Source organism: Semicossyphus pulcher, unplaced genomic scaffold (genome assembly GCF_022749685.1).
Source record: "Semicossyphus pulcher isolate SPU_LCO1_2020_fin unplaced genomic scaffold, fSemPul1.0.p SCAF_21, whole genome shotgun sequence".
Lineage (NCBI taxonomy): Eukaryota > Metazoa > Chordata > Actinopteri > Labriformes > Labridae > Semicossyphus > Semicossyphus pulcher.
The window spans coordinates 18228011-18249278 of NW_027211695.1; the positions used below are offsets into that span (position 1 = coordinate 18228011).

The window sequence follows — 21268 nt, forward strand, 5'->3', positions numbered from 1 at the left end:
GGTCATTTGCTAAAGAGAATAAGTTAGACCCCTAATTTATTTTCAAAATCCAAATATAACGTTTTAGCAAACCGTAACTCTACCCTGGTTAGTCCAGAGGGTTTGACGTATTCCTGTAATTACGTTGTTCGATACTCGAATAAATACAACCAATTTTAGCTGCGATTTAGCAAAGAAACAGTTGAGATTAACTGTGTGGTTCTGTGCCTACTTACAGTCCATCTGATCTTCTCCATCGAATAACGTTAGTGTGGTGTCATTCGGGTCATAGCACTTCTCTTGACCAGTTGCCGAACTTGTCCACCGTTGATTATTAGGTTTTAAACTTCGTGGTAGTGCATGAGCAGCGTCATTGTTTTCAGTTGTCAACGTGCTGCGGAGTGGATCAGTATTAAACGTTGATTTACTTATTATAGCTTTTTGCCTAATGGGCAAACGTGTCTCAAAATGACTGCTCCATCTACCAATCGAAGATTTTATTTTCCGCAGTCGAGCAGCATCTCTCTCTTCAGCTGTCAAATTGTTCCCCATCTCGACCCGGTCTCCTCGGTCTCAATGACTGATGAGCTACAGAGGATCCAGAATTCCCCTTTCTGAAGTCATGTGACATCACCTTAAGGGTGAGGCATCTAAAATTATAATGAACACCTTGATTGTTTGTTCCTGGACACACTTCCCGCAGTGTTCTGAACCGGCTCGGTTGTAAAATGGGAATTCAACTGAAAGTAAGCGATCCTAGAGGAGAAGAAAAGATCATCGATGTGTGTGACAACATGGAGCAGATGAAAAACCTCACTGTGAGGCAGCTGAAGAGGAAAATCACACAGACACTGAGAATCGGTACGTATCTTTATGTGTCAATATTTTATACAGATCGGAAAAGATTCCGTTTAAATGTAACTCCTAAATGAAGAGAAGACAGTGTGGTGCTTTTGTATTAACAAACACAAAACTTGAGTTAATGCTTTTATTTTCTGCTTAGATGATGACATCCGGATGGTGTTCAGAACCGAGACCATGGAGGAGTCGTCTCTGCTGCTGACATATGGGGTCCGACACATGTCAACCATCCACACGATGCTGATCCTGCCCGGGGGAAACTGACGCGGACCTGACGAAGAAGAAACAACCCACAGCCTCTAAACCACTGTCGCATTCTGATCAGTTGTAGCCTATATTATGAGCTCAGGTACCAAGCATATATATATACCTTTGTGCTATAAAATATAAAAAATATTTGTGATGAAATAAACAATGTCAATACATTTCCGGCGTTTTGTGGTCAAGTTTTATGAGATTATATTCAGGGACACAAATATAAAATGTGTACTTTCTAGAAGCTTCTAAAGATTTATTCCCTGGCTCAGTGATAAAAAAAATTAAAGCAACAGATATACATTTCTTTTCGTAGTATTAATAGTTTGCCAAAAATATTGATGTGCTTAGGCCTACTTGTTTTTTAAAGACAGGAGATAACGAGCAAACCTAATCTATAGAAAATTAAACTAAACTTCGGTCCGAAGGCGTCATTATGAAAATTCATTTCTTTATTTTGATTTATAAATAAAATATATTATATATATGGAGGTATAAAAAAGACTGTGTGACTGGTCACTGGAGTTACAGGATTTGTCATCACTAAATCTGAACCATAGTTTCACTTTCATTATCATTGTTATGGGAAAAAAAACATCTGATGTTCTCACTTTAAAAACACATTGACTATATTATAAGCGATAGGCTTTTCTTTTCTTTATTCTTTCATTATTTTGTTTTTGCTGTAGCCTACTTCTTTTCATGTGAGAAAAAAATAATAAAAAGTAAAGTATGGACTCTAAATATCAAATAAATGATTGTATACTTTCGGGAATAACCCCTGAACATATTCATTTTAAAACATGAACCATTACATCCAATGAAATACCTGAAATATGGCTGGTTAATTTTTTGTCGGCTATAAAAACACAGGAGCCATCTTCAGACTCTTTCAATTGAAATTCTGTTAAAGTGATGCGTGTCGTAAAGGAAGTTAAATCAAATTGTCATTACAGTCTGTACCTGCACATGACAATAGTACTTTTGACTGGCCTGTTCGGACTTTCCGTAAATGCCAAAGCTGACTGACAACATTGTTTCAATGGGTGGATTTTATAGCCTAATGTAGCATAATGTAGTTTAGCTTTATTTGTTATCGTCTTTGCACACGATAACACAACGCAAAAAAAATATGGAGAGAAATGTTTACATCAAAAGACTTCAAAGACAAAAATTTGAAACAACTAGAAAATAATACAGGCTACAGCATCAAAGCACTTTTGCGTCATTAAGTTACCTTAAAGTATAAAATTGGATGAACTAAAATCAAAGTGTCATTTTTGATGGCGATAAAGTTTTATTAAAAATAGTCCTAAATGTTGTAAACCTAGTTAGCTTGGTCTGAGCTAAGACAGTACTCTGTCATACGGGAGCTGCTCCCAGTGAACTTAGATGTGTCCATCAACAGATACAAGTATTACTGCCAATTAAAGCCTAATAATATGACAAAGCGTCTTTAATTAGATTTACCGTCACAATCTGTTTGTTTACAAGCAAACTGCACGGGTTACCCAGTGATCTAGACTACAACATGTGAACACAAACACTTGTAACCAAGGCCACAACAGCTTCCATTCTTCAGAGATTAACGTGCGATCCATTTTATGGCAAGCTTGTATAATTAATGTGAAGCAAAGTAAACTTTGAAGAAGATGCAGTGGCTAAATTATTGACGTAAATGGAATAGATAGGGTCCAAAACAGGATCCCTGTGGTACACCTGAAAATTACCCTATACACGTTTCAGATTTAACTTTAATTGGTAAACGTTACAACAGTAGGATATATCCTTGTTCTTGTAAATGGTAGAATGTCGTCAAACAACATTGTTACATTTAAAAGAACAAAGCTGTGTTTCATTACGTAGGTAGGCTGATTGTTTAAAAAAAACAAGTACAAGAAACTACTTGCTGGTGAAGGGAAACAGACAAGTAGCACATATGATGGGAAAATACGGTTGCTTCAAAGGTAACATCAAGTTTGATTTATTTTTTATTTCCCCCCCAAACAGTTTCCTAAACTGTGGTCACCACATAGGCTCCTGTAACAGGGACAGCGAAATGAACTATCAAAGAGAAATTAAATTAACAAGTGTACATATAAAACAGCAAATCAAGTTATAACATTAAATTTGGTCAGTTAGTGTATAATCTAGCTGGCTAAAAATCGTTCCAATTATCAACGTAAAAGATCAAATAATGCCAATAAATAGGCTTTTACATTTTTTTTCTGCATCACTTTTTTAATAAATTACAAACTGTTTACTTATCATCACTGACCTGATTTAAAAGGTAATGATGCTTTTAATTTACAAGACTACGTTAATGTTATTTAGATTGTAATCGGTGTGGCTCATAACGCGACGTGAGTTGCCTGCCAATAATTGTGTGAGAGCCTGAGGGGAAGTCTTCAACTTACCGTCACCGGTTTCATTCCGGGATGACAAGCCGTCTGTAAATAGATTTTTCTCTTCGTGTCCAACTAAAGTGCTTTTATTCTTATTTCAAGAAGCAATTTAAATGAGCCTAAATATGTGATATTTCTTATTTTCCATAATTGTCATTTACAATCCTTCGTTAATGGGAATACATTGGGTTAAAATTATCCAATGCATGCAAAACAAAAAAACTAAATAATCGATCTGTGCTTTCCCTCCAATAACGTACAGAGCCGTCGCGTACATGTCTTTTTAAAGGAGAAGCAGAAAAAACCATTTGACCTTAAAAGCAACACAGCTCAGAGCTCCACGGAGCTTTGTAGGCGCTGCTGTTGGTTATTTAAAGCGCCTTTTCTTCGTAGTGTTGGATCTACTCTTCCACTTGCTGCGGCAGGCTTTGTGTGAGTGCAGCTGGTTAAGAAAATACTCAATCATTTTCTGCTGGACTTGAATATTGAATAGCTCATCGCGAGCTTATATGACAGTTGTCTTAAAGTGTTTTATTTTTGTGTTGCTTTGGTGTGACTCCTTCTCTGAAGATTGATACGATGCAGCTGAAGAGTCAGAATGAACAGATGGGGGAATAGCGCCACCTACTGGACCACACTAAGGCCTGAAATTGAAATGAATCGTTCACCATATTAAAAATGACACACCTTCTTATCTTCAGGGGATGAGTCAAGAGGAAAGACAATGAGCTCCAGAAAAAGAGACATAGAAGATGTGGAAGCTGCAGAGAAGAAACAAAAAGGTAATAGAGATGGAGGCGAAGCACAAAAGATCAGAGACAACCAGTCACAACATCTCACGGTTAAATAAACAACATTTTGTTTGAGCAAAATAGTTTATTCATAATAAATAAATGATATTATGATGCTGTGTCTTCTCTCCTTTCAGTGACTGAGCCGCTGAGACCTCATTATGGTCTGCATAATCAGGGAGCCACATGTTACCTCAACAGTGTGCTGCAAGTTCTCTCCATGACAACTGAGATGCACGACAGGTTTGACACAGCTGCTTTCATCTGTAGCAAATAAATACACATACCAAGTATGACATGGTTTTTAATATAAAGACATATTTTATATCAAAACATGCTGTAGTAGTCACTAATAATAATAATACACCCTATTTGTCAAGGTTGGATCCAACATCCCAGGTCGCAGATAAAGAGCTCAGAAACCTCTTTGCAAAACTGAAAGAGACAACATGTGGAACCGAGAAAATCACTCGGAGTCTGGAGATTACAAATGGTAAGTTTATAAGTGAGTGATGAAACATAAAGAGGAACAGGAAGGAAAATTCCAATGCAGCCGTACGTTCAAGAGAATTTAGTGAGGGCTCAAATTTATGCTTCATTCTCAGTCTGTCAACAACGTGACGCAGCTGAATGCCTGGAGATGATCCTACGCAAGGTCAGCCCAGAGGTCTCCGAGGTGAGCATGAAATCAATTCCTGAAATTACTGGTCGACAAGTTAGAAACCTTAAAACGCACAAAACAAGTGATATTTCTCTCTCAAGGTTTTCAAAGGAGAGCTGAAATACACAACAACGTGCTCCGAACGCCACACCATCAACGAAGAGACCAATCCATTCTGGACTCTTCCGCTGTCACTGAAACATGCTGACGATGCAACCTTCAATGTGGTGAGCAGCCGAACTTCTGCTTTTGTAGTTTTATGTAGCATCTAAATAACGCATGCTAGGCAATATTTGTATGGTCAGAGAACTGACCAAGTGCTGAATCACCAACAACAGTTAAACTATAACGTCATAGTTTGCCCCATTTCTAAATTGAAATGTCCATAAACATGTTACTTCTTTTGTTGACTTGTGTACTTACATTATCTATCCTAAATGTTTCCAACAAAAATACATTCATTATAGAAATAGACCGATATGGTTTTTTCAGGGCCGATACCGATTATTAGTAGTCAAGGAGGCCGATAACTGATATTTGGAGCCGATATTCATTTGCAGTAAAAGTGAAAATATTGGCGTCAAAATTTTGAATAATACAAACTCCAACACTTCACTTTGTTTAAATGCCTTTAAGCATATGTTTATTAAACAAGTTATTTTTAATGCCTGAAACAGCTGGCGGCGGGGGGGTAGGTGTCAGACAAAGAGATTAACTGCACGCTGCCTTTGTTTACATTTTAAAGGGCAAAAATGTTAAGTGAGTGATACTAAAGAAAGCAGGATGAGATGTTTTGGTAAACTTCACTACTTAAGCATACAAGAGAAAATCAGCAAAGAGATAAGATGTGCAGCTTTGTCCACAGGGGGCGCCAAAATCAACACAAACCGAAAGTTGCTCACAGGAGCTTTAAAGGTAACACAGGTTTATCAGACTCGGGAAAACCCAGTAATACATTGTCTCTTTTCCCGTTGCCAGTGGAGTATACTCCTTTCAGCCTCTTTTCTGCTGCGTCACCGTCAGGCGTCACAAACGCGCCAGAAATAGGGGCGAACGACAAACCTCCCCTCGTATCAGAAGAAGCTCTCTCACCTCGCTGTCTTGCCAGTGTTGCTGCATCTTGCACGAAACAAAGAACAAATTCGCGAGATTAACGCGTCGACCCGGGTTTTGTGTTCCCATCATTGCCGATTGGAGCCGAGGTGATAATTACCCGGGTCTGAATGGCGATTGTAACCTTTCCCACTAAGCCGAGTGTTAGCAGGTTTTTTGACCAGTGGGAAAGGGGCTCTAGTTGCCATAACTTCCAGGAACACCAAGGAATCCAAAGACTGGCTATCTGTCATGTTCGCTAACTTTAGCTACTAGCTAACTTTCATTGAAAAATTAATCCCGGGGGGAGATTCGACCGTTACAGTTGCTCTGACACAGAGAAAGTATAGACAGATACATGGCATTAAATAGAAGTAAGAAAAAATTTAAAGTATGTGCGTTCTATATACAATAAAATAAGAGATAAATTGCCAGAATTAAGTTGCAAAAACTCCCATGATCCCACACTTTTTCATGACGTCACATAACTGCATCTTTTGTTATTGTTTATATTTAGGGACCCCCTAACAAAGATAATATACTGCACCTTTTACTGCCAGGGAACACATAAACATAAATGTAGTGTTTTTATGAACATTATAACATTTGTGTTTTTAAAGGAAAGTGGCTTTGAAAAGATTTTCAAGACCAAATCATTCAGCGGAGACAACATGGTGTACTGCAGCGAGTGTGAAAAGAAAACAGAGGCGACCATTGTGAGTTCATGAACTGTTTGTTTACAATGTTGAACAATATCCGTTTATTTAAAAGTGCTCATGGTGTTTTTCAGGAGTGTGAGTGGGTGGAATCTCCTCAGGTTCTGATTCTGCTCCTCAAGAGATTCGACTTTGACTACAACACCATGTCGCACGCCAAATCACACCGCTGTGTGGAGGTGCCACGTGAATTACAGAGAAAGGCAAGAGGACGTAAATTTAAATGCTTCTTTTCTTCTTAAACCTTTTCATGTAACTGAATTTGTTTTTCATTGCAGGACAAGACCTACAAACTGTACGGGACTGTGAATCACATGGGCAGTCTAAAAGGAGGACATTACACCGCCACCATCCTGTCCAAGGAGGACAAAACCTGGTATGAGTGTAATGACGCTCATGTCACAAAGGTGAGGATGAATTTTACTCGACTCAAAGATTTAACATACAAAAAAACACCCACAATATTAATTTGTTTTTGATGAATGGAACAGGTTGAAGAACCATTTGGGAACAACGGGACGTTCAAGTAAGTCCGTTAATTCCATTTGATCAAGTCCAACAATCTCATCAGAAGGAGGACTTTGCCCAGATTTTGTGCAATTATTAAAGATCACATTTACCTTCTTTAGAGCACTTTGATGTCTTCTCTTTAAGCCAAACTGAAGTCCTGAAAATTACTTAGAAGATCATGTGATCTGTCTGACAGCTGTTGGGCTAACACAGTGCTAAATTGACCTTTTGGTAAAATCGTTCTGAAGTGATCTATTTAGAAATGTTTACAGTTTGTTCTCTACTTGTTGTTGTTCCATGCAAACAATCACTTAAAATGATTGTTCCACAGCTCCAGCACTGCATATCTGCTCGTGTACAGAGGTAAGATCACTAAAGTACACTAAGAAATCATAACAGCTGTAATATTTACTCAATGTTGATCAGGATATTGCTTTTCCTTTTTTCTTTTAAAGCCTCTGAGAATCTGAGAGATAAGGCAAAAGAAGTGCATGAAATCCCTCATTTGGAGAAGGGAAAGAAAGGGAAGCACCAAAGCGTGAATAGAGAAAGGGAAGCTCATGCAGAGAGGGAGAAATGTTTTCCCTCTCAAAATCAAAACATGCCACAAAGCACGAACAATCGGACAAATGCAGAGAAATGGAAAGAACAAAGAAAAACAACCGGTAGGTTATATTAAAATACATTTTTTTATCCAGCTTTTTTTTTATCACGTAATAGTTGTGTTTTTCTTTCCCTCCAGACCGCAAGAGTTCCACCAACATCAGGAAGAATCCTCTTTTGATGATTTTTCTCATCGTTTGTGGTTGTATCATTTTTTTGACAGTGATTGTTATTCTAGCAACTCTGAAGTACTCTTGATGGAGAAAGTGGGGTGGATATATGTCAGCATTGAAGACGGGTTCAGAAATGTCAACTAGCAACTTTCTATCAAGATGATAATGAAAATATTCTACATTTAAGACAGTTGCTTTTTTTGCTTCTTTATTTTGAATGACAAACAAATTGGATGAGCAACGGGCACAATCAAGTACATTAACAGTAATCTGTGTATGATTAAATATGAAATAAAAGATTGCAGTTTCCCATTGGATATAACTGAATAAAGGTATTTTTTAAAGGCAGTGTATTTTATTCACTAAAGAAAACAGACATATCTTAAATAAATGTGCATAAATCGCATTAAAGACCCTGAAAGCTTTTTTTTTCAATTCTATGAATATGATTATGAAAATGAGGCACAACCAGAGTTGTGTCAACTCAAAACTTTATAATGTTACTGGAACCATGCACACACACAGGTGTTCAGTTGAGGGGAAGAGGAAAGAAATGCAGAGGACCCAGCGCACCGCCCTGTGGGATGCCAGTCTTCACTGTAAGTGTTAAGGGGGTTCCACAGTCTTTCACAGTGAGTGGGTTACACAAAACAAATAACCTGGGATAGAATTCAAAGTCATTGTTAATGATTATCTTTATACAATTGTGCACTTTTCCCCAAAACATATATCTTGGGCATTGTCAGAGACCATGGAGAAGAGTTCCCTCCGATTCCGTTATTTCCAGCAGCTTGCTTTGTTTTTCAGGCCGAATAGATTTCATCCAGATGGTGTCCAATAGGAACATTTCACTTTTTTATTTACATTGTTGCTCATTAATGAAACACTGAAATATTTCTCAGAGGTCGTCTTCATTGTTAGGAGTGTAGTCGCTTCACAAAATATTTTAGAACTGGTTTAAGGGCCTCATGACCCAGCCTACATACTTCGATTATATCGGAGGATATTTTTTCAGAGAGACAAGGAATTAATTATAATTTCGCGTCTCAATTAGCCCCATTAACACGGACCGAAAGTCTTCAAGTGTTAAGCTAATTAGCGAGTTAGCGTGCTAGCCAGGTGGACGATGCAAAAAATCAAGATTGCCAATAATTACGAATATTTTTCACAAACACTGAGGATTATGTAGGAGACTGAATTTCAGTTCGATCCGTATAATAAACAAATTATTTTTGCCACATTGCAGCGCTAGTCTGGATCCACGGCCACCACTAGCATGTTAAATCTGGAAGTTTGGGTAGCATATTGACCAAGGAGCATCATTGCTATGTTAACCCTTGATGCATTTTGTTATTAAAACATGCTGCTTCACGAGAATTTGTTTGAGACATACGTTGCTACTGTAAGTCAGAAATATACTTCTCCTTCTGCACTGTTAAACAGAGATTTGAATAATGTAAGACACCTTATGTGAAAAGGCTGCGTATAGCATCAAACCGTTCCCTAGAAAAGTACTCATATGTATCATTGCTGTTAATCCTCAGATAAAACGAGCAGACCTCGCTGACCTTTGTTCTTATCTTCTCTGCCTCACAGGGATGGAGGTCTGTCTCGGGGCCACCCCACTGGGACACATTTTGTACGGCGAACTTGTTTTGATACATTCACGCTTTAGTTTCAGGCACACAAAACAGAACTCCACACGGCAGCGAGGGCACTTGATGTTTTTGCAGTTGTCTCGGCTATGCTCCACCCTCATGCCGCATGTGGGACAGGCTCGCACTGATGGGCAGCTGGTGACCCCCTCCACCGCGGGCAGACTGATGCTCTTGCATGTCTCGAGAAGTTTCAGGTCCTTGTTGACGCAGCCATCATTGTCGCAGCGGTCGGATCGGGGGCCTGGACCCTTCCACTCCCTCTGACACTGCCAGCAGAATTGATAGGTCTTCTTCTGATCAGCTGTACAGATGGTGCATTGCACACACAGGTTGGAGAGGTCCGTCCTCTCCACACTGGTTCTGCACTTTGGGCACTGACGTGGAAAACAGACAACTTTAGAATCAATGCACTTGAATTTGCTTCAACAACTAAATGGAAAATATTCCACTTCAAAGTCAACAAATAAAACAACAAAAACCACTGCAGGGCTTACTGGCTTTATCTCACAGTATTCTGCAGCAGCCAGGCGGGCCATGGTCTCTTCAAAGTGCTGCATTTCCTCTACAGACAAATCCGCCAGCCTTCGCACCTCCTGGTACGACCAAAGTTTATTGCACCGCTTTGTCCCTTCCACCAGTGCAGGGCAACGGAATTTGTATTCACCCTTTAAAACAACAAAGAGAAGCACCAGTACGTAGTAATAAGTATGTTCAGTACTTTCTTCAAACATACTCCAACTACAAATTGATAAATATCAATCTTACAAAGTTTAATCACTTGATGTTTCAGTAAAAACTGGAGTAGCTGAATAGAATAAATAAATGTAGAGGCCGAATTTTACCTGAGTGCTTAAAATGCTGCTAATTTATGTGCACAAGAAACAAACAAGAAGCAATTAGTTTCCGCATTTGGAATAAGTTATGGGAACAAGATACGAACAGAGGTGCAATTTATTCCTTTGTTTTGATTGATTAATGGCAAAGATACTATCAAAAATATTTGTGTCCCCATATTCTTGGTTAACTTGTGGATATAAGTAAGATACAATTTGTTACACCAGTGGTTCTAGACTGGTCTAGCCTCAGCGCCCACCACCACTTCCTTAATGACAAGTCGCCACCCACATGTCTGAAATGTATTGAATAAAAAACGGTGCAGTTTGGACCAAGATGGAGCATCAGTGTCAGCTTTACAAAACACAATAGTATAATGGTAAAGCAAAATGACCAGCAGGTCCCTCAACAATTCATTCATTAAGCAGCCTTTTTTCTTTTTCAAGAAATAAACTTTAAAAAGGCGCAACATAAATGCAGCTGCTGTCGGGCTCATTAAGTTTCAAGAAATGTAACTGTATCCTATGGAATCAGCTGATACCCGGAGTGTGAATTAACTACACCACTACTGCACACAGGTCTTAGGAAACCCATGCCCTTCAAAATAAAAGCGCAGCATAGACTTTTTTTTTTCCAAGCACACTTCCGCGACACACTGAAAACAGCTCTGCGACCCACTTTTGGGTCCCGACCCACCAGTTGAGAACCATGGATCTACACATCAATTAATCAGAACGTGCCCACACACTAACATTTTAATGACATTCAATGTAAAATGTGGCCTCAATATAAATCTCAGTACAAATGTGTTTTAGGAAATGTAGAGTTTTGCAGACATTCTTTTTGTTAGAATTTAATTTTCTATATGCAGCCACTCTTTTTTGTTCAACTTTTGTTGATGTGTGCTCTTTAGAGGCTTCAGTACATGTTTTTTATTTGGCAAGTTTGATGCCTGTAAGATAATACCCCATTTTATTCAATCTAACTTTTTTTTTAACCCTAATTAAAATAATAACAATAGTGAGTGCTTTGTTTCAGAGTTACGTTTTCACTCCCCAGTAGGTGGCAGAATAAGCAAAGAAGAATAGTCGTTGCACTTGATAGTCTGAGCCTATGATCTGCCATGGGGTTTTTGTGCCCTGGTGAAAATGTTGTGTGTACTTTGCCTCTTTCAAATGAATCAACACATTAAAAAATGTTGTTTTAAAGACATGAGATACCTCATTCAGCTGGCTGAGACACCACTGTGTAAGAGAATCTGGAGTGACAGCGTGGCCGCAGGACAGCTCTGCTCTGAGACTGTCGCCCTCATCTGAGACAATAAACAATGTGTACTTTCAGTATGTGAGGAGTTATCTTCAAACAATTGTCAGACATAGACAAGGCTTAGGAATGCTTTGGATGAAAAAAATAGAAACAAATGACACTGTGAAGGAAGTATTGATTCTGAAGGAACTGTTATGTAGTAACTCATGTCAGTAATTAAATGAAAGGCACAACAAATGTCCCTGTTTGTCCCACTTTTCTGGAGCAGAAAGAGTTAAAGGAGACAGGAAATGAGTCTTACACATTGGATCAAAGTCGTCCTCCCTGTTGACAAAAGTCAGGGTGCCATCCAGTGGGTCATATTTCTTCTCCACTTGTCCCTGCCCCCGGATGCTCATTCTGATTTCTGGAAAAAAGTGTGACACTATGATTACTTACAAATAAGATTTAAAACAACACAAGTTTACAGGCTTGATATCATGACTATGGTGAAGATATGTGTGAGGGGTTTTATGGAACAAAATCAATGGGACATTCTGAAAGATAATGTCAAAATGATTGATGAGTAAAACTGAGTTTAAATTGGTTTGCAACCCACATTGTGTTGTAGTTCTTTGACATAAAATGTACCCTAAACATAGCCATCTTTAACTTTTAGAGTTCCAATAATTTGGAGTCTTTCAAGGATATAGTGAAGAATAATGTTGCAGGCTAAGTAAGTTAGCTAGTTTTGGGCTACAACTTAAGCCCCGTTTGTTTTTAGCTTACTTTTGTTTACAATTTTGAAAATGTGTACCCTTAAACGTATGCCGATTTAGCTGTTAGCACTTCTTGTAAGTAGAAAACTCACGAGTGTACAGATACATGTTACTGCACTGCTTTGATACTGAATAAATCTTAAATCGTGCAAATTCTCAGGCAGGTTCTGAAATTGAAAGTAGCGTGATGCATCATTAAGTGTTAGCCATACTAAATACAAAAACATGCGTGTCATGTGTTGACTTTTTAATAGTTTTAGTTTCGAAACTTCTGCTGGGGGCATAGGCTACTTTTTACAGGACAAACTTCACGGCTGTCAACATGTTTTATTAGCGTGGCTGTGCTGATATAATAAACCTGAAGTTGTTAATCCGGGAATTTCCAGTTCGTTTGAGGTGACTTATATTTACAGTGAAGCACGGTGCAACAAACATTTTATTAAACGAATAGGTTACTTGTATGAATGAATGTTACTTAAAACCTTATGATATATATATATAATAATATTTTCAATTTGTCACAAGCTTACAGAAAATGAAAAGTAAAACAGCATGTACTTAACTTTGAGAAAGATAGTTATCTGTGGCTGCTAATAGCCTGTCAAAATAAAAGCTCCCTCTTATTTTTAACTGACACAAATAAACAGTAAAGTCATAAGAGGAAGTTTTGTCTTACCTTGCTCGAACAACTGAGCCTGATCTGAAATACTTCTGTGCCCGGAAGCTGTACAGCCACAACTGCTGACTTATTTGGCTCCGAGGTCTGAATATTTTAACCTGTGTGTGTGTGTGTGTGTGTGTGTGTGTGTTTCTTTATTTCCTCTGTCATTCTTCTTCTTTGTTTTTTTAGCGGTATTCCCCTCCTACTCGCTGCTATCGAAAGTGAAAGGATGCCGCATGCGTCAGTTTGCATGGTAAGTTCTATTGTCGTGCTACCCATTTTCAAAACAAAAAGTCTTCTGTCGAAATTAGTAAACGTGTGTTTATAAGACAACAAGTTTAACTTTGTTTTCGTCTATCGTTTTGAAAAATCTCTTTCGCTGGCTCTTTGTTACGGACGAAAGCGTGTTCAGTTTCCATAACACCCAAACACAACGGCTGCATTCACTGACTGCGTTTTTGTGAATACATTTAGGGAAGAATTTAGTACTTTTTATGTGTATTTGTATACGTTTTATATCATACGGGGCGCTACATTTTACGACTGATACACTACAGTGACTTAAATCTTCAAATTTATCACCGCTGAATATTTGACAAACTGATTTGGCTAAATAGTTTGTACGACTCTTATCTGAATCTCAAATATAACTACGGTTATAAGATGAATGTAGTCAAGAACATTTCACTCACAGAAGTCAAGACACAACTGAATTAAAAGCATGTCTGCATGCAGATTTGTATTTTTATTATCATCTCAATGGACTGTTTTGAATGCATGTGCAAGGACAAAAAATATCCAGCAAATATGAAAGTGCTGTACTCTCCTTTAACTTACTTTGTATCTGTGTTACAGCCCTGCTTCGTGCCTGGACGGCCGTGAGATCTGCAGCTTCAACAGGCTCAATCCATACATACCCTGAACACTTGAGTGATCCAAACATGTCAGCATTTGAAAGAAATCAGTATGAATCATGAGCTAGTGGAAACATTCAGAAAGAAACTGGACAGCTGCACCATCTCAGGTAAGTTACATGACGTTTAACTACCCACGCCTCGGTTAATGTGACAGTTCTGTGTCTTATGTCACTGTGTTGTGTTTAGATTACCATGGTCTGAAGAGTCCAGGTCTTACCTGCTATTTAAACAGCGTCCTCCAGGTGCTTTTTATGACTGAAGACTTCCGGGAGGCCGTGAAACAGTGCGTATCCTCAGCTTAGCTTCATTTTAAGCTATTTTACATTACTCAAATGGAATAGTTTGACACTGCAGGCTTATGAACTTTCTTGCTGACATTCAGACGAGAAGATGGATACCACTCTTGTGTGTGTACAGTGAGTATGAAGCTAGAGCTAGCAGCTTGTTAGCTTAGCTTAGCATAAAGACTGGACACAAGGGGAAACAGCTAGCCTAGCTTTGTCTAGTGGCAACCAAAAAGTACTAAAAATGTTGTGGTGCTACACAAGTGGCACTTTTACACTTTGGTTATGTACAGAATAATAAATTGAGCTTCAGGTGTGATGTTTACAGTCTTTATGCTAAGCTAACCAGCTGATAGGTCCAGCCAATGACTGTATATAAAGAAACTGCGCAATGACATCGAGCAAGTGGAGCCGTAGTGATTGTTTTAGTTACGTCTCCTGTCACCGTTCCTCCTCCACTCTGCTAATCCGGAACAGATCGGCTGCAGGGGCCGAATTTGTCAACAGAGCTGTCAATCATCATTTTTTAAGCATCAAATAACTAATTAAAACTGAACTTGTCAGAAAAAGAACACACATACGAACTGACACAAAGAGCTAACTACAATGACAGAAACCATGTTTGAGAAAAATGTATTTGACGTGTATTTTGATTTTATAGTTTGACTCATGTCCCATCTGTTAACATGGAGGAGGCAGGCTTTATGAGCTATACTGCAGCCAGTCAGCAGGGGGCGATAGAGAGAGTTTGGCTTCACTTTTCGGGAGCTGTCATGTCGTCCATCTTTTTACACAGTCTATGTGTCCAGCTAGCATTGTGTACTGTATCTAAAGTTTCAAACTATTCCTTTGAGAATTTAACCTAATGACCTCTATGGATCGGAATGATCGCAGTTCACAAGAGCAGAATGTTGCTCTAAATACTGTGTAGTAAAATGCACCTCTCACTGTGTGCACAGATGCTACGGTGAAGATTCAACAACCATTGACTCACATTTGGCAAAGCTTTTCGCTGATTTAGAGGTCAAAGTGTCCAAAACCCGTGAAATCACAAGAAAACTGGGGATCACGAATGGTGAGTTTGACTTGGCATCGCGCACAGAGGCTGCACATTTGTTATTCATGACGTTATCTTTCTTTGAAAAACGCTTGTTTGCCCCTTCACTCAGTGTATGAGCAACGAGATGCTGCTGAGTATCTTGAGAAGATCCTGTGTCTCACCAATCCAGAGGCCTCCAAGGTAGACACAAGTACACGTTTTTTTAAATGACTAATTGTTTTAATTTAGGATCATGAAACGAGACTCCTTTGAGGTGTCTAGACTGCAGGAGGCGAATATGTTATACCTAACAGAGGACTTATCGAGCCTCTGATGTAGGGACAGACCGATTATCGGCGCCGATATTCGGCATTTTGAGGCATGTCGGCATCGGCCTTTTTTTTTTTTTTTTTTAATCAGATGGCCGATAAGAGTTCATTTCTTTGCAAATTTTATTTAACTTTGTTTTATTTACTTTATAAAACTTCAGGAAGTTGTTTATTTATTTATTTAATCAAAGTTTTGACGCCAATATTTTCACTTTTACTGCAAATGAATATCGGCTCCAAATATCGGTTATCGGCCTCCTTGACTACTAATAATCGGTATCGGTATCGGCCCTGAAAAAACCATATCGGTCTATCTCTACTCTGATGTATCTGTGTGTCCAGATGTTCAAAGGAGAGCTGAATCACAGGACCAGGTGTCTCAGGTGCAAGGACACGAACGACACCAGGAACTTTTTTTGGATTCTGCCTCTCGCGGTGGAAGAATCACGTCATCAGATCTTCAGTGTGGTACTCCGCTTTCTGCTTAAGAGTTTTTTTATTTTCCTCCAGGACACAGATGTGTTAACATATTGTGTTTACAGGAGAAAGGGTTGGAGGCGTTCTTCAAGGGAGGAAAGGTCAGCGGGGACAACAAGATTTACTGCGACCAGTGTCAAAAAAAGCAAGATGCAGATTTCGTGAGTTTATAACCTCCGTCATAAACCTTTGAATAATTTCTCATAAGACTACTGTAGATACACTTGTATACAAGGCTGCTGTGAATATGATATTGTAACATCGAATGTGTGTAATAAGATTTTCATTGTGTGTTTAAGGGCTGTCGAATCACACAGACTCCAGAGATTTTGACCCTCCTGCTGAAGAGATTCAGCTTCGACTGCGAGCGCAGGTGTTACGTCAAACTTCACTGCAAAGTGGAAGTCCCTCAAAATGTACACATACAGGTATTATGCATATGTTATGTGTTTATTAAAGGAGCAGTTCTCTCCTGTAGAAAGCCTCTGTCAGTCACAGCTGGTGTCCTCTGTAATCGATAGAACAATAATATTTGTAATCGGCGCCATAGCTGTGGAGAAAGTCGTACAAACAGCTCGTGGTTTCGCCCATTCTACATTCCTACAACACCCAGGGTGCATTGCGCCCCTCCCTCTGAAAGGAACGGCCCAGCGAGAGACGCTGGAGTGAAATACTACCGTCTCGCTGCAGGCGATGTGAAGCATGCTCTAATATCTAAATAGGGAAGGGGACGGGGGGTTTTAAGAAAACATTGTTCCTATTTTTTCTTCTCCTTCTAAAAGCGGGACGCCCTCAGAAGCGTCACAAAAACTGAGGCTGTCCCATCGGCGACGACACGCTCATTAATATGTCGCCGTACAGTGGGACTATGCTAGCGGGCCCTTAGCCCTCAGGGAAAAATACGGCTAGTTTCTCTGTCCCTTGGTTCGGTCACTACCGTGAAACCCCTACGCGTCCTTCTCCCACCCTAAGGCCTCGTCCCTGACTTAAGGCTAAAATACAAAAGGGAGAGACACCTAAACACCCGTATGATTTTATCTTCCTCCGTATGAGAGCCCTGTTAGTGGGACCCCTGTATGATTTAAATCCTAACAGCTATGAAGGCCTCAATAGACATAGATGCCTAACATTGCTCAGGAAGGGGCTTTCTAAAGGTGCTCTCTGCCCTGTGTGTGTGTGTGTGTGTGTGTGTGTGTGTCTATAAATCAGTAATGTCGCTGTAGTGTGAATCTCATGAGCTTACCTCAGGGCCGTAGCGGAGTCCTTTGAAGAAAACCTTTCTCACTTTCGATTTAATACCACTCACTCCGGAACAAAAACTCCCTCCACAGGATTTCTTAAAGTTTTTAATGCCTTTATTTGTTCACTCAGTTATAAATGACGCAAAATATGAAAAATAAAAACAAAAGAAAAAAGTTAAAAACTCAAATTTGTCAGAACTGGTCTGGTTCTGTTTTCAGATGCCTTTAAATAAGGCTGATAATTTAGAAGTTTGACAATTTGGATGCAATTTAAGAAATTACATCCTCTCTATCCATCAGCTAAATTTAGGAGTCTCTGGCGGGCACTGATTAGTCACAAAGCCTCGAGTCCTGTGTAGGTTAGTCTAACAAGAGATACCATGCAAACCCTCAATAGGCGTATTGTCGCCAGGAGCTTACGAGCATCCCTGTTATGGCAGGCCCAACAGTTTTCCATGTCTTGCTTCAAATCTAAATTACGCCAGAAGTTCAAGTCACAAACGGACAAGATTCAAAGATTTTCAGGCTATTTGCTTTACCTCTCTCTGCGAATGGACAATCTCTGAGAGACGGGAAGGCATGTCCTGAGGGGAGTGGAGCGGAGAGTGAGCCCCGATCTCCGGACGTTTGCCTTTATATAGGCCTCTGCGCAAAAGCTGGAATTTCCCAGCTCCTGCACCTGCAAGTTCACGTGGCCCGTCCACGTGAGGTACTCTTTCATGCCAGTGTAAGCTTATGGAGATTTCCTCCTTATCATTTGTTTTTATTATTTTTAACTTGTTATTTATATCGTCCCATAAGGGACATGGGCGAAATGCAGGAGTCCGAAGACATGTAACCCATTACATCCTACATGAGCGCTCATTTGAAAAATATTTAATTATAATCAAATATTAACAACAATTGCATTTGATTTTACCTGTCCTGTCTAACAAACGGCTCAGAGCGGTACAGAATCCGAAATACGACGAGAATATACCGGTGGATCGTTACAATGTTACAATTTCATTTAGCAGATCCCAATGTCATCATCATCAAAGGCATTAATATCATTGAGTGCGGAGGTGTTCATGAACAGGAGCGTCTAAAACATCTTCAGGTCTGCAGTCTGCATTTCAAACCTGACGATTTTGAACGAGACGTGACATCGGAGGTGAGCGTCCTAGACTGAGGAAGTGTAGTTCAGCGAGCTCCCCTGGTTTTCCAGGGCCCATTGGAGAAGCGGATAGCGCCCTCCAAAGGCACAGAGCCAAATCTTTTTCCCACCATGATGGCGTTAGCTCCCCATAAGAGCAAGACAGGACTGAGGTTGAAAACCTGAGAACTGGCCCTTTAATGTATTTAAGCAGCACTTTTTTAATGAAACATTTCCTAACTGCGATTTCCCTCTCTGCAGAATTGCACATATGACCTCTACGCTTTAGTTAACCACTATGGCGACCTCACAGGAGGTCATTATACTGCGCACATCAGATCCTTTGAAACTCAGGGGTGGTACCTCTTCAACGATGACGTCGTTAAAGGGGTAAGGAAGCACACTTTTTCCATATGCAGTTTAATTTAACAAACAGTGTATTGAAGATTTACATTTACTGTGTCCAATATTTCAGGTGCGAGAGTCACTGTTTGGGGCCGGAGGAAAGTCTCTGAGGTCTCGTACAGCTTACCTCCTCATGTACAGGAAGGGTAAGTCTGCCAATGTGAAGAGTGTATCTCGCTTTCTCTCCATCTAACACACCCTCTTATTTATCACCATCATCCTTTGCCTTCGCCATTTTACATTGGACTAAGCAACGCCATGTAAAGCCGCCTCGGTGTGTGTTTTTACAGTGTGTTCTGGCGTTGCTGAAGCAAAATGTGTGCGAGGTGTAAACAAACTGTTTTGTTCTTCCTGCTGACGCCATTTCGCCTCTGTTACTACCTCTGATGTGGGCTCAGAAGTGGAAGGACTTCGCCCCACCTTTCTGCCTTTGTATACATAACAGAGGTGTAATAATCCACCTTGAACTAACGGTGTATAAGGGGCTATAGCTGCCCCAAATCATGATAGACTCTAAATTCTTTCTGCCCCCAGCTTTCCTGACTGGTGCTGTTTGAGCATCGTCCTTCCAATGATGAGTTAACCTGAGAATCCCACAACAGTTTTTTTGGTAATAACCTCCATTTTTTTTCCTCTTCAAAGTGAGAAAACATGCTGAAGAATCTGACCTGGAAGCTAGCTGTTCAAATTCTGACGACGCAGAAGGAGGACATGAGGAAGCGGAGAGAGGAGAGACTCTTGTTCCTCGTCGTCCGCTGAAGGATGAACGCAACGCAGAGGGAAACTCCCAGCACCTGAACGGTGACATGTTAATCCAGAGTCATAATGACGATGTGAAGACAGTGACAAACTTTCAGCAGGAACCGGAAGCAGCATGTTTGAGGCCACACAAAGAGATGAATCAGAAAGATGGAGGAGAGAAAAGTCATGAGCCGAACAGACAGCAGCTCGATACGACTTCAATGGGTCACACGTGGCATCTTAACAAAAGAGGGACCCCTACAGAGCATTTTAAAACACAGCATGTAGACTCTGCGTCAGAGCAAAAACACGACACCAGAAAGAAAAGAGTGAAGGAAGACGAGACTGAAATAACAAGAAATGGGACTGATAGAGTCGAACGTGCAGAAACTAAAGCTGTAAGAAACAAAAGGGACGACAGCCACACGATGACCGTCAAACAAACTGTGACTAAGAGAGAAAAAAGTCCAAGAAATGCTGCCAAAAGCAGAGACAAAGTCCAACAAAAGCCATGGAAGTGATGATAATATCTGTACCTTTAAGTCATGACTGGTTTTCAGTTGGAATAACAGATTTTTCTGTGTTATTTATACTATAAAATAGGGTAGGCTAACATACGGTAGCTAACCTTAGCATTGGCTTATATACTCGATGTTACTGGCGGAGAATCACCTCGGCTCTGTGAAAATAATGTGTCTAAAGTGACTGCCTCTACCTCGACCAACATGTGATGAGATTCAATAACTTACCTTTAAGTGAGCTCTCCAGGTCGCGTGAAAACACGAGCAACCCGAGAGAAAAGATGGCGGACTGAAAATTCCACTTCAGAGATTTTCCCTCCAAAAAATCTGCTCCGCAGGGGGCGGGGTTTCCGGGCACCACTCTTTCCTTTGAGGCGGTATTATTATGCTGTTCACATTTTGAGACAATTCAACATTTTATTACAATGTTGGATGTCCATTCTAAACGTGGGTGAAGTTTCAAATCTGTAGGTTTTTTTGGAGGCTTCTCAGCTCAGTCTGCAGGCTGCTGTGAACGCCAGGTTTCACACAGTTTTGTGACATCACTAAGCGGGCTTGTAGGGACGGGGTTTCTTAAAGGGACAGAGCTGACTGAGTCGTTTCAAGCAGAGGTCGTACGAGGGCCTGCACAGAGCACTGTAAATTATGCTAAGCTACTCCATGGGTATCACAGAGTGAAATATGTAGCTTGCAGATTTTCTATCCTTCAAGCTTGAAGGAATTCTACATGATCGGCATATTCAAACAGCATATTGGTAAGATGAACTGTCCCCCCTTTTATTTCAGTGTATTTTATTTTATTGCCTCTCTGGTAAGACTCTTTCAAAGTAAATTCTTTGCACACTTTGTTTCTGTGCGGCTGTAAACTGTCAAGCTTCACTGTGGTCAGCCATGTTTCTATGTTGTTTAATGTCTTCTTTGGCCTTGCAGACAGATAAATGTTACACTGTCATTCA

At 40.0% G+C, this 21268-nt stretch overlaps 2 protein-coding genes across 2 annotated transcripts; one reads left to right on the forward strand and one right to left on the reverse strand.

The window, feature by feature from the left end:
* Positions 1 to 9523: 9523 nt before the first annotated feature.
* LOC138600957 (E3 ubiquitin-protein ligase RNF19A-like) lies at positions 9524 to 13292 on the reverse strand. Its single transcript, XM_069672522.1, has 5 exons — positions 13239 to 13292; positions 12106 to 12210; positions 11759 to 11850; positions 10199 to 10369; positions 9524 to 10078 (listed from the first exon to the last, which is right to left on the reverse strand). Exons 2-5 carry the CDS (start codon positions 12200 to 12202, stop codon positions 9623 to 9625), a joined length of 816 nt encoding a protein of 271 aa, XP_069528623.1. The 5' UTR covers positions 12203 to 12210; positions 13239 to 13292; the 3' UTR covers positions 9524 to 9622.
* Positions 13293 to 14189: 897 nt separating this feature from the next.
* LOC138600429 (ubiquitin carboxyl-terminal hydrolase 12-like) lies at positions 14190 to 20312 on the forward strand. The gene is made up of 10 exons (XM_069671854.1): positions 14190 to 14247; positions 14327 to 14423; positions 15384 to 15499; positions 15594 to 15664; positions 16135 to 16260; positions 16335 to 16430; positions 16569 to 16697; positions 18907 to 19035; positions 19121 to 19196; positions 19693 to 20312. Exons 1-10 carry the CDS (start codon positions 14190 to 14192, stop codon positions 20310 to 20312), a joined length of 1518 nt encoding a protein of 505 aa, XP_069527955.1.
* Positions 20313 to 21268: the final 956 nt, after the last annotated feature.